This window comes from Triticum dicoccoides, chromosome 2A (assembly GCF_002162155.2).
Source record: "Triticum dicoccoides isolate Atlit2015 ecotype Zavitan chromosome 2A, WEW_v2.0, whole genome shotgun sequence".
In the NCBI taxonomy this organism is placed as follows: domain Eukaryota; kingdom Viridiplantae; phylum Streptophyta; class Magnoliopsida; order Poales; family Poaceae; genus Triticum; species Triticum dicoccoides.
Genome location: NC_041382.1, coordinates 769,352,608 through 769,366,699, shown reverse-complemented (window position 1 = coordinate 769,366,699; position 14,092 = coordinate 769,352,608). Strand labels below are relative to the sequence as shown.

Genomic DNA, 14,092 nt, shown 5'->3' with positions numbered 1-14,092 from the left:
ACGAACGTGAATCATATGAGCATGATGAAAACTAACTTGACAGTAATTCACATGTGTCCTCGGGAGCGCTTTACTTTATATAAGATTTCTTCGAGGCTTGTACTTTGCTACAAAAAGGATTGGGCCACCTTGCTGCACCCTAGTTACTTTTTTTACTTGTTACCCGTTACAAATTATCTTATCACACAACTATCTGTTACTGATAATTTTAGTGCTTGCAGAGAATACCTTGTTGAAAACCGCTTGTCATTTCCTTCTGCTCCTCGTTGGGTTCGACACTCTTACTTATCGAAAGGAATATGATAGATCCCCTATACTGGTGGGTCATCAGAGAGCTACCTTATGCCACCTTGAGCAAAGATGAAACGGGGCTACACCAAGAGCATGAAGACACCACAACACAATGATCGCCATTGGAGGGAACTGAACAAGCACATCAACAGGGAGTTGATGTTCGGGCACCACATGGAAAGGGTGTGCAAGGGGAGCGATCATCGTTGTGTAGTTTAAATATATCTGACATCATGTAGGGGGAGCCGCCCACACATGTGCAGTGCATCACTTTAAATTCACATGGCTCCATCCACGATGGTTAGGGTTTGGTTGAAATGAATTTCAAATGTAACTTGACTTACTTGATTTGAGTTTGAAATTCATTTTTAAGTTTTGAATTTGGTTTCAAAATGATTTCACATGTCAATGGTTTTGGTTTCAAACTAGATTCTAGTTTGAATTTGAATTAGGTTTGACATATGAGTTCATATTCGAATTTGAGTTGAATTGAAATGGTTTGAGTTAGGGTTTTAATAATATAAGTTTCATTTGAATTCACACTCAAGGTTTGTTTGAAGTTTCATTAAATTTGAAATAAGGATTTAAACTTATTTGGATTTAGGTTAGGTTCGAATTTAAATTTGAATTGAAATTTGAAAAGTTTGACTCAAGTCTAAGTGAATTCACATCTGGTCCAGGTTGGTTCAAGAATTCATTTGCAAAATATTTCATTTAATTTGAATTAGCAAAATGAACTATATGTCCCATTTAATTTGAATTTAATTAAAATTAGATTTGAATTTCCTAAAGTTTTTTATTATGTCATACGTTATTTCCTAAATTTGAATTTTGTTTTTGAAATATAAAGTAAAATGAATTATCTAAATTAGTTTAAGATTAACAAGTTATAACCTCAATTAACTTTGAATTTTCTGAATTGAGTATTGTAGAACTTTATTTGAATTTCTATTTTAAATTATTTAAATTTGAATTGCAGTAGGTTTATTTAAAAAATATTTCACTATAATTATTCTGCAAATGATCATTTAATTTGAATTTATAGTTTGCAAGTTAAACCCTATTTAAGTTTGAAATGATTCTGTTTGAATTTGAATTTTAAAATATTGTAAAGTGGATTTTTATTGTTTTGGCAGAAACATTTTTTTGTAAGTGTCATTTTTCAAAAATATTCATTCAATTTGGATTAACAGAAAATGTTATGATGATTTGAAGTTTCATGGGCTTTTCTGCAAAACTGCAATTTACCCCTCTCTCACTGACTTATAGCCCCCCTCTCTCACACTGAGAGCATGTATAATACGGTGACATAGGCGGTTGTAAGACTTTAAATATTATATTTTTACTGAGTTGGAGGAGAGAGAAGACAAGCGGGTTGTAGATTTGCGGCAGGGTGTAGCACATGCTCTAAGAAGCTTTGTGAGAGTGTAAGATGGGTCATATGGTAATAACGTAGTACTTTCTTATAGCTAACTACTATACATGTTGGGATGACATGGCAACATGTTATAGCTAGGGAACAACGAGGTGCGGAGAAGGGCTGGGGACGAGCAGATCCGGGCGGTGGCGGCCATGCATAGCTTGGCGGCGGTGGTGGAGTCCAGAGACGGGCGAGATCGATCCCTTCCATGGAGCTTCGGGCCGGTACCGGTGACCTCGCAGGGGTGGCGCAGCTAGATGCAAAGGCGCGGCGAGTGGAACGAGAGAAAGAGAGGGAGCGGCGGTGGGGTACCTCGGCTGCGCGGTAGTGTGGCTTGGGGACGGCGGCGCTCGACGAGGCCACGCTGGTGCTCCGCGGTGGCCATGGCGGCTTCAAGCGGTGGTTTGTGCGCTGACTACTTGTTGCGGTCCAGGGAATGCAACAAGAGCCTAGTTGCGCAAAACATGGGCGCGGAGCGGGTTGCTCTCGTCCGTGTGATGAACAGACGATCCAACGGACACGGTACCGGTGGACGGTCGCGCACGATCGGTCGGCTGAAGGTATTGCATGAAGGATATATTGATGTTGATTTGATATTGTAGACGCGTCAAGCGCGTCATGGACCACTTCATCCGGCTCGTCAAGCGGGAGCACGGCGTCGACATCTTCGGCGACGCGCGCGCGCTCGGGAAGCTCCGCCGCGAGTGCGAGCGCGCCAAGCGGGCGCTCAACACCCAGCTCCAGGTCCACGTGGAGATCGAGTCGCTGGCCGACGGTGTCGACCTGTCGGAGCCACTCACCTGAGCCCGCTTCGAGGAGCTCAACGCCGACCTCTTCCGCAAGGCCATGGTGCCCGTGAAGAAGGCCATGGCAGACGCTGGGCTGGCCAAGGGCGACATCGACGAGGTGGTGCTGGTCGGCGGCAGCACCAGGATCCCCAAGGTGCAGCAGCTCCTCCGCGACTACTTCGGCGGCAAGGAGCCCCACAAGCAGGGACGAATCCAAGGGGGGACGAGGGGGGGCTAGACCCCCCCTGACGATTTTGTTTTTATCAAACTTTTGGTAAAAGTAGGTGAAAATAATGAACGCATGGCTAACTTCGCCCCCCCTAACCACGTGAAGTGCAAAACTGTAAAGCCCATCTATAGCAGGCCCCTGCAGCAGCCCACAACAGGAAGACGAAGGACGTAATTAGCGTCGTTTTCTTTCCTTTTATTTACTTGCCTCCGATGCTATCGCTAAGGTATAGCCGCCGTCTAGGGCAGTTCCGTATTCAGCGCCATGCAATTCCTAAATCAAGATCTGATTGTCGAAGGGGGCAAGACGATCCAATGGATGCACGGACGGCCGGCCGGCCGCACAGCTAGCTCGGCGATGAGGCAAGTAATTACTCTCGATTCTCATTCTCTTTACTTCATCCTTGGCTTATATTTTGTAATTAGATTAATCTGTACCTTTAGAACTAAATGATTGGGACAACACAAACTGTATACGTAAAATTGTTATTAGGAAATATTCCTGAGTCCTGACCAATGAGATAAGATTTTGCATTGTTTATCCCTTCCAGCAGCAGAAAGATTTATTTCATTAGCATGTGAATTACCCTTTGTATTTCTTATATGTCAACTTTTAGTAAAAATGAAATTGTTCAAAGCCACCACATGTTTTGTTCTTTTGATGGAATCTTTCATTAACCTAAGCCACGATCATCTTTGCACAAAAAAAAAATCCAGTGAATCACCACACGGAAAACCTTGCCCCCCTATGTTAGAATCCTGGCTCCGTCCCTGCCCACAAGGGCGTCAACCCTGACGAGGCCGTCGCCTATGGCGCGGCCGTGCAGGGCGGCATCGTGCGCGGCGACGCCAAGAAGGTTGTGGTGCTGGACGTGACGCCGTTGACGCTCGGCATCGAGACGGCTGGCGGCGTGATGGCGAGCGTGATCCCCCGAAACACGCCGATCCCGACCAAGAGAACCAAGAAATGGCACTGGTGGTCCGAGAACTTGCGCTGCGGGTGCACTTAAGTCATGGTACTTGTAAACTGGAAAAACCCGTCATAGAACTTGCATTGCGGGTGTAGATAGGTCACATATGCCATCTGAACCGGCCAGCTGTCCTATTTTCGAGAAAAACCCGTCATAGAACTTGCGTTGCGGGTGCAGATAGGTCACATTTCAAAATTTTCGTTCCTGGACATTTTTTAAATTCACGAATCACAAATATTTTTAATAAATATTTTTTTATTTATCGTCCGAGAACATTTTTTTAAAGTCACGAATCACAAACATTTTTTAAATGTTCACCACCTAAAACAAATGTTCGCAAATCACAAATATTTTTCAAATTTATCGTTGTCAACCTTTTTTTAATGCCGTGAATAAATAGTTTTCAAATTAATCATTCACGAACATTTTTAAATTTATCATTCAAAAACATTTTCAAATTTTTCGTTCCTGGACATTTTTTTAAAGTCACTAATCACAAATATTTTTAATTTATCGTTCGCAAACATTTTTTTAAAGTCACGGATCATGAATATATTTTTTGAAACGTTCGCGGACATTTTTTTTAAAGTCGTGAACAAATAGTTTTCAAATTTATCATTCATGAACATTTTTTTAAAGTCACGAATCACATATATTTTTAAAGTCGTGAACAAATTTATCGCGCTTGATCGTTAGAGGGAGAAAACCGGGCAGCTGACCGGTTCAGATGACCTGTTTGACCTATCTGCACCCGTAATGTAAGTTCTATGACGGGTTTTTCCGGTTTGCAAGTACCGTGACTTAAGTGCACCCAGAGCGCAAGTTCTCGGACCGCCGGTGCCATTTACTTCTACGAGGACAGGCAGACGACGGTGACCATCATGGTGTTCGAGGGCGAGCGGAGCATGACAAAGGACGGGCAAGTTCGACCTCACCGGGATCGCGCCCACGCCGAGGGGCACGCCGCAGATCGAGGTGACCCTGGAGGTGGACGTGAACGGCATCCTGCACGTCGGGGCGGCGGACAAGGGCACCGGCCGGTCGGAGAAGATCGAGATCAGCAGTGCCAGCCGTAGCATCAGCCAGGAGGAGATCGAGCGCATGGTGCAAGAGGCGGAGGAGTTCGCCGAGGAGGACAGGAAGGTGAGGGACAAGGTGGACGCGCGAAACAAGCTGGAGGCATACGTTTACAGTGCCCGGACGACAGCCGACAGCGAGCTGGGGGCCAAGATGGACGGCGCCGACAGGGAGAGGGTCAGGGAGGCGGCCAGGGAGGCCGGCGAGTGGCTCGAGGCCAACCCGGACGCTGACCAGGACGGCTACGCGAAGAAGCTCAAGGAGCTGGAGGATGTCTGCAGCCCAGCCTTCGCCGCCGCTTACGGGAACACTGGCGGTGGCCATGACGACGCCGCCAAGGAGGACGATGAACACGACGAGCTCTAGGATTCTACAGTTCAGTACTAGTAGCTACAGTAGATTTTTTTTTCTTCTTAAAGCTTTAGTAAGATTAGGATTGAATTACGTATGCCCCGACTAACGAACGCCCATAGTCATGTTTATTGTTTGTCTGGTTTATTAATACATCATGCATTGTTTGGCTAGACAATTTTGGAAAATAATTTTACAAGAACAAATTCAATTTTCCAGATGGTGTTTGTCAGATTCAGTAGATGCAATGGCGGTGTTTTGCACACTGCCTTGTTGCATTGCTTGGAGTTTTCTCGTACTTGATCTTTGGGGTGAAAACTCATGATTCGGCCTTTGTTGGTTGGATCTAATGACGGCGACGCTTATGAGTTGTTCCCTTTCAAATGCATTGCTATTGAACAATATTTATCGTAGTCCTGAGATGGTTGGTATCGATGGTAATTGTATTTGTCGATCACTTCGGGGCTCTTATTTTCCTTTTTGTTTCTACGCCAGAAATAATTTCGGTCTTTTATGATTTCACTATTTGCAGGCGTGTTTTTTTGTGTGTGTTGGTATTCGTTGTATGCATCTTAATTGTGCAAAGGCCGGTGTACTCTTTTATGTTTGTATATTCGCTTGATGCATTACGAGTCAATAAAGCATGCTTTATTAAAATAAATGTAGGAGCAGGGGTGAAATAAATATGAGTAATGCTACATCTACGGATGTTCTAGTCGGAGGAGATTTTCCCAGACAAGGACCGTTCGAGCATCTCTAGCAAATCTCATAAAAGGCCTGAAACTGTAAAAAAAAACACCATTTTATGGTTTTGGGCCGAAAAAAAAAACAGATCCTGCAAAACGGTCGGCACTGGAAAAAAATTTATTGAGCTCCCCGTAAAAAACCCATCGTACCCAAGATGTCTAGTTTTTTAGTTAGATTTTTGGGGTGAACTGAAAAGCCGACGACGGTTGGCCGGAGGGAAATTTCAGCCCAACCATCACCAGACTGGCGCCAGACTCGCCGGAGCCCCGGCGAAATTCCACCAAGGTGCTCCGATTCTGGCCAAATCCCCTCCAATTTCCGGTGATCAACCCCGATTCCAACCGATTTTGGTCAATTGCGGCGTAAGAGCAGGAGCTCAGGGAGGCGGACGCCATTGACGGGCAGCGGCGACACGTTCTCCCAGCGGAAGACGGCTGCTCGCACAGGCGCCACGGCGTTAGTACATGGCCGGGCGCGCGAACCAGTTCGACGTGAACACAACCACTAGCCACGTGCTCGTCGAGATGGAGGTCGCTGGGTCTGGCAAACACCTCCCCCTGCAGGTCAGGGCATACCGTCGCATTTCACAGGATCTGTTGTTCTACCAGAGCTCCCGCGATACCGTAAAATCGTTTTGCAGTATACCTTAATCTGTTTTTGCAGTACCGACTTTTAAGGGATCCGCTAGAGATGCTCTTAAGATGTATGCATATTGACAGTATGAGGCCACGAGACCTGAATCCTGACACTGATATGTTTCCTGCCAAACAGTTGGCCTGCAGCACAAACACACTAAAAACCGTATGAAACAGGCAAAACACTACTACAAGATGTCTACCCTGCGCTGAGTTACCTTTTGACAGTGTATTCGATGAGGTTGGTAAAACGGCTCATCCGATTCAGCTAATCAAGCACGGTGTGTATAGTTTCTCGGCACTAGTAGTAGTAGCAGCAGGCGTCAACGTATCATCGGGTTCATTGTGCCATCAGTTTGCCGGCTTCATGAAAGGCCAGGCCGAGGAGCACAAGTCCTGGGCGGTGTTCCCATCGCCGTCCTTGATCTGGAGATCGGCGTGGTGCTTGACGAGCAGTTCGGCGATGTCCTCCCTCTCGCAGAGGACGGCGTAGTGGAGCGCGGTCTGCCCTTCGTTGTCCTGGACATGGAGAGACAAGGGTTCAGTGTCTGAAGGTCGCAAAAGGTTTGCTTCTGCACACTGCAGCTGTACGATATTGATACTAAATTGGGTCTAACGTAGTAGATGAACTGAACCGACTGTTTAAGCAGTTAGCTAGCTGGTTGAATGTTGCAGGCTGACAGCTTGCCGACATGTAACAAACATCCGACATTTTGTCGGTTTGGTACAGCTTGTGATGCAAGCCCCACTAAAAATACTTGGTCAGAGTTACCACAAGTTTCTTTTGTTCAAATACACTCACCAAACTGCCTAGAAATTTCAAAATGCAGTGAATAAAGGGTACACGACAAATTCAGATACCTGAGCATTCACGTCTGCATTTGAGTTGACAAGAACCTCGACAGCATCTAGATGACCCCGGTCCACAGCCCAGTGCAACGGAGTTCTCTCTTCGCTATCTGAAACCAAAGTATGTCTAAATGAGTCATTGCTACATACAGAACAGAAAGATGGATGTTCTACAAACACAAACCTCTTATGTTGATTTGTACACCTGCAGACAGATGCTTTTTAACGTCATCAATTGCACCTTCCCTTGCAGAAACATGGATGTCACCAAGTTCTCTGCGGGTACAAACCAGTTCATTGTAATCCTAGAAACACTAGTTCAGGCAAAGTACTAAATGGATTATATGAATAAATACAACTTTTTTGCAGCATGATGGAGACAAACTAGCTGCATACCAAATAATGAATCATCTCACTTTTATTTGCTATGTTCTATCAGTTAGCAAAAGAAATATACTATACAGCATTAGGTGAACTTGGCTACACACCATCAAGGCGGCATTAATGCACAGGGAGGAGGTGTAAGGTGTGTCCTTGTTGTAGAAAGACTTACGATTCATTTCCTTGATCTTCCTCGTACATTAAACTGCTAAATACAGGTCCCATTGGTCCCTTCGAACCTGATGCAGACATTGTGGTTTCCCCATCTTTCTTTTTCTGGAATCATGTCAAACAGATTATATCAAACAGAGCAAACACTATGATGTACATTCCTATAAAAATGGTAAAGAATATGTGGCCATAGGTGGAATTATAAAACTTACTGAGCCATCAGACCAGTTAGGGAATATCTCATCAACAATTGTTATGTACTCCTCCATAGCTTCTTCTGTTGGCATAGCACCCAATTTATTCCAAGCATTCCTACCAAACAAGTGCTCAATCAACAAAGATACTTGGTAAACTGTATTGACTTTCCAAAGTGAGAAAAACACATACAGGTCTACTGCTAATATATGTTCAATGCAAACAGTAAACGTCTGAGCTCTGGTACCCATATTGGAATATCCAGAGTAACAAAGGGCACCTTCAAAGTGAAAATTCTAAGGCCTACACAACTATTCAGCATTATCACAAGTGACATTCCTGGACATAGGTCATGGATGCTCAGGCAAAATTAGCACAAACAAATAACACAAGCATTCAATCCATTGGTGAAGCCAAGCAAGCACCCAGGGACAATTACCAAATGGAGAAACACAGACAGAGCGAAAGCTTAAAGGTCTAAGGTTGATACATGTTTCACTATGAAAAATAGATGTCTTAGTTCCAGTGCTCATATATGAAAATCCAGAGCACTAAAGGGCATTACCAAAATGAAAAACTCTAAGCCCTACACGACTATGCAGCCTGATCACAAACGGCATTCTTGGTCCTCTTGGATATAGATCAGTTGCGTTGAATATAAGCACTTTGATGTTCAGGTTAAAGTAGCACTAACAGTCAATGGAACACGCAAGCAATTGACGGAGCCCATAAAAAACCTAGAGACAATTTACCAATTTATCATACATGTAACTGAACCTAGGGAACCCATAAACTAGCACGAGGAGGCTTGCTTGTGCACCAAACCTACTGAGCCAGTGGACCAGCTCTCGGTCTTAACAAGAACTATAGCTAGGAAGCTAGCACCAGATGCACTTGGGGATATACTAGTTATGCACTTCACATCCGGATGGCAATTACCTAGTAATATAGGCTAAAATTACCTAGTAAGTGCTCAATCAATAAGGTACTAGGTAAACTGAATTGACTTTCCAAATTGAGAAGCGCAGACAGAGCATAAGCAAAGAGGTCAACTGCTAATATGTATTCAATGCAAATAGTAGACGTCTAAGTTCTGGTGCTCATATTGGAACATCCAGAGCACCAAAGGCATCTTCAAAGTGAAAATTCTTACCCCTACACAACTATTCGGCATAATCAGAATTCAAAAGTAACATTCTCGATATAGATCATGGATGTTCAGGGGAAAGTATCACAAACAGATAATGCAAACAACCAATCAATCAGTGAAGCCAATCAAGAACCTAGATACAGTTACCAAATTGCGAAGCACAGGCAGAGCAAAACCGAAAAGGTCTATTGCTAATACATGTTCACTGTGAAATAATAGATGCCTGAGTTCCGATGCTCATATATGAAAATCCAAAGCAGCAAAGGGCATCATCATCAAAGTGAAACTCTTAAGCCCTCATAATTATGCAGCCATGATCACAAATGATATTACTGGATTTAGATCAGTTGCAATAAATGTAAGTACTTGGATGCTCATGTTAAAGTAAAGTATCAAGAGCAGGCAATGCAAACACACAATCAATTGGCGAAACCCATCGACAACCTAGAGATAAATCCTGTACACCAAACCTAGAGAACCATTGGACCAATTCTAAGTATTTATCAACAACTCTAGCTAGGATTTAGCAAAAGTTGAACTTGGGGATATATACTAATCATGAACAATCTCTCGTGGTCGGTCCGACTCAGAAATCACACCAAAGTTCACATCCCATCGGCAGTCCCCGTAGCAACACAAGCTAAATTTAGACATTGATCATATCCAACCCACCTGATAACCCCTATCCCCTAGAAAATATAAGGCTAAACCCAACTGTGGCAGAAGGTGGATCCAGATTCCAAGGAATCGAGCGAGGCAAGGGGGGCGGAACCTACCACTTGGCGCGGGCCTTGAGCTTGAGGGCGGAGGGCTGCGGCGCGGTGCAGGGCCCCTCGGTGGCGATCTTGTAGAGGCCATAGAGGCGGAGCTGCGCCTCCTCGGGGACGCCGGCGGCGGAGGTGGCGACGAAGGCGGAGGCGGCGCTGAAGTCCTCGTCGAGCTCCGTGCTCTCCACGCCCTCCCAGTCGCCGTCGCTGTCGCTGTCGCCGTCTCCGTCGCCGCCGTCGAGCGCGGGGGCGGCGGCGTCCGGGGAGGAGGAGGGGGCGGGGTCGGGGGCGGAGCGGGTGATCCGGAGGTTGTCCTCCTTGAAGGCGAGGACGACGGAGATGAGCTTGGCGACGAGGAAGGCGAAGATGAGCCCGATGACCGCCGACCGAGCCAGCTCCTGCCAGTCGCCGCCCATGGCCGCCGGCGAGGCGCGAATCTCAGATGCCGCTGGCCGAGGTGAGAGAGCACGAGAGGGGGAGGGGACGAGCGCGACGATGGTTTGGTTTGGTGCTGGCTCTGCTCAACTCGTGGTTTTTCCTGAAGTCAATTTGGTTTGGTTTACGACTTTACGGCAAAGGCAAAAGTAGCGCTTAACCCCACACAACCGTATTCGTATGGAATTAAGGTAATCACGTACGCCGAGTTTGTTTAGAAAAACAGTTTTACTGAGTCTAAGTCTATTCGGATTTCGTTAACCCTCTGTAATATTAAAAATGCTCTTATATTATGTTGGTGATCCTTGTATTGCAAAAATAGGATAGCTAGAGGTCTTATGTGTAAAATTGCAACTCTGTAAATATCCTATACAGGAGAGTGAATCTAGAGTTTTGCTATTCCCGACCAAAACTTCCAGAGTACTCTTCCCCTCTTCTCCCTTCTTCTCCTCCAAACTCTTATCTTGAGGATCCAGTGAATGTGAATCTACGTGGCATCAGAGCTTTGGCAAGATCCATCCCGGTGACGCTCGTGTGGACATTGTTGGGCGTTCGGGAGGTGAAGGCAGTAGGATTGAGACCCAGTACGGGGTGGGGAGTCGAATCGGGGCTACCTGAAGAAGGTTGCAGGGGTCCCTGGACCAGAGAAAAGAGGAGCATAAGGTAGGAGGTTGTTGTTGTTTCGATTTGGAGAAATAGGGGACTGCTGCTGCAGATTTGGGGAGGAAGAAGAGAGATTGAGGGCTGCTGTTGTGTGGTCTCTAGTAGAGAGCAGCAGAGAGTTTGTAAAGAAGAGAGATTGAGCACTGCTGCTGCTGAGTGTGGAGGAATTGAAGATATGGCAAGCAATGGTAGTGCTCCAGGGGCAGTCACAACAGGGGAGCTTGCTGCTGTTGCCATGGATGAGAAATATTAGGTGTTGTTTGATGCGATTAGCAAGCAAGCAGGGAACTCAAGATCAGAAGTGGAGGCAAAAGAGGAGATACATCCTTTGCAAATGCCCCATGTAAAATTAGAAGGACCAGAAAATTATGTGAGCTGGGCAGAGCATGCAGAGACCATCTTGGTTTCCAGGAAGCTTGAAGCTTACATTCTAGGCACGGTGGAGAAGTCTATGGATGAGAGTTCCAAAGAAGGTTAGAAGTGGAAGATGACAAATGCACTAGTGAGGGTGTGGTTATTGAGCTCTCTATCACCTCAGATTGCTAAACAAGTCGAAAGGATTAAAGAAGCTTCTGAAATTTGGAGGTTATTGAAAGGGACATTCTCAGGAGTAGTAAACGAAATGCTTGCTTGTAAGATTCAGAAGGAGTTACAAGATTTGTGCCAAGGCGAGAAGACGGTGGTTGACTATGTTTCTGAACTAAAACGACTTTGGAGCGATTTGGATTATTATGATCCAATCGAGATGGAGTGTGGAAAATGTATTGAAAATACAACAAATGGACAGAGAGAACGCGTGTTAGGGATTTTCTGAATGGACTTAATCCCAAATTTGAGAATAGGAGGGCAGCACTTTATGGCAGTGGCAAGTTACCTCCTTTGGAGCAAGCGATATTTGCAATCATTAGTGAGGAGACACGCCTGAAATTGGAGGTTGGAGGACCATCTATGCAGGGCATAGCACAGAGGCGTTCAGCCCTTCTTGTCACAGAAAATGCAAATAACCGGCAGTTTGGGTTGAACACGTCCGAACGAAATTTCTTTGAGTGTGGCCAGCTAGGGCATATAAGATCATCTTGTCATCAATTATTTGGGGGTGGACGTGGAAGAGGTCAAAACTGGCGTGGCAAAGGTCGTGGACGGGGGTTTGATGGGCGGTATTGGTCGTGGTCGTGCCACAGGCAGGGCAAATGCCTTAGTTATGGTAGATGAACACTCTCAAAATGTGAACGTGGAAATGAGCACGGATGACTGGGAGAAGTGGCAGCAATTTAAAGGGTTGAGGTTAGGTGATAAGCAAACTACTGAAGCGCCCACAACACCATCCTCTGCCGCATCTGCAAATTTTAGTGGTAACATTCCTAATGCTCATACTTCTAATTTTCGTGATGCACCATGGTTAATAGATTCTGGTGCATCTAGACATATGGCTGGTTCACACAAGAAATTTACTAATTATGTCCGTGAATTGAGAGGGCAAAGTGTAAAGTTGGTTGATGGTTCCACACAAACTATTATGGGTTCAGGGACACTCATGTGTAACTCTAATTGCCCATCTCATCTGTGCTACATGTTCCTTCATTTCCAATTAACCTTCTGTCTATAAGTTGCATTACAAGTGAGCTGAATTGTGTTGTCATCTTTTTCCCATCATGGTGTTTAATTCAGGAACTTGGGACTGGAAGAAGACTTGGGACAGGGAGCATGCATGATGGATTGTATTATTTGGATGATAATACATCACCGGCTGTCGCTGCTGCTCTATCCTCTTCACCACTTGAAGAATTTATGCTACAACACCGAAGACTTGGGCATATATCTTTTGTTATTCTGGGCCAGCTTTATCCTAATCTCTTTAATAAAGTTAGAAAGGAGGACTTGGTATGTGATGCTTGCCTATATGGAAAGCAAATCCGGAGCACTTATATTCTATCTGATCATAGAAGTGATGTCCCACTTCAGACAATACACTCTGATGTGTGGGGTCCTAGTGGAGTAGTGTCTATCAATGGATATCGTTATTTCATTACCTTTATTGACTGTTGTACTAGGACCACTTGGGTGTATGTGTTGAGGAACAAAAATGATGTATTTTAGTGCTTTAGAGATTTTCATAATATGATTATGACTCAGTATGATGCATGTGTTAAGGTATTTAGGACTGATAATGGCACGGAGTATATAAATAGGGAGTTTGATGGTTATTTGTCGAGCTTTGGAATAATGCATCAGACTACCTGTCCGGTTACCTCTGAGCAGAATGACTTAGCTGAGAGAAAGAATAGGCATTTGTTAGAGGTAACCCGCTGTATGATGATGGCTATGAATGTTCCTATGTTCTTATGGAATGAGGCAGTAATGACAGCAGCATACCTAATTAATAGAATGCCATAGAGTCCTTGGGTAAAAGACGCCAATAGAGTGTTTAACATGCAAGACTTCTTATGTTGTTCCACCAAAGGTGTTCGGGTGTATGTGTTTTGTGAAAGATTACAGGCCATCTATTGGAAAGTTAGATCCAAGGGCTTTGAAGTGTGTGTTTGTGGGGTATTCTGGGAAGCAAAAAGGCTATAAGTGTTGGTGCCCATCAGAAAACCGAATGTTCGTGAGCATGGATGTAATCTTCAGGGAACACATACCATTTTATGGAGAACCTATAGATTTAACTGATGTATTTCCTGATCTGTTTCCTAGTGATGTTTCAGACCCGGGCAATAAGGCAGGGGGAGACAAAGGAGAAGAGAGCAACTCTACGCCATCAAAGCAAGTGGTGGTTGGAGCAATACCACTTGAGGATGGGAATGATGATAGAGATGTTGATCTTAGAGGAGGACAAGAGCAGATGCAAGGGGAGCAACAAGATACATCAGCTGAGGCTATACGGTGGTCAAGGCCGAATGAAGAACAAAATATACAGGTATATACACGAAGACGTAAACCTGAGGAAGAACAAGTGCAAGGGGAGGAAATCAG

At 44.9% G+C, this 14,092-nt stretch overlaps 1 protein-coding gene and 1 pseudogene across 1 annotated transcript; one reads left to right on the top strand and one right to left on the bottom strand.

Moving 5' to 3' along the window:
* Window positions 1–1,919: 1,919 nt before the first annotated feature.
* On the top strand, window positions 1,920–5,141 carry LOC119358404 (annotated as a pseudogene).
* A 1,421-nt stretch (window positions 5,142–6,562) lies between these two features.
* Window positions 6,563–10,550, bottom strand: LOC119357157 (acyl-CoA-binding domain-containing protein 4-like). The gene is made up of 6 exons (XM_037624143.1): window positions 10,031–10,550; window positions 8,122–8,221; window positions 7,911–8,014; window positions 7,542–7,633; window positions 7,370–7,467; window positions 6,563–7,027 (listed from the first exon to the last, which is right to left on the bottom strand). The coding sequence occupies exons 1-6, from the start codon at window positions 10,435–10,437 to the stop codon at window positions 6,860–6,862; spliced, it is 969 nt and encodes a 322-aa protein (XP_037480040.1). The 5' UTR covers window positions 10,438–10,550; the 3' UTR covers window positions 6,563–6,859.
* Window positions 10,551–14,092: the final 3,542 nt, after the last annotated feature.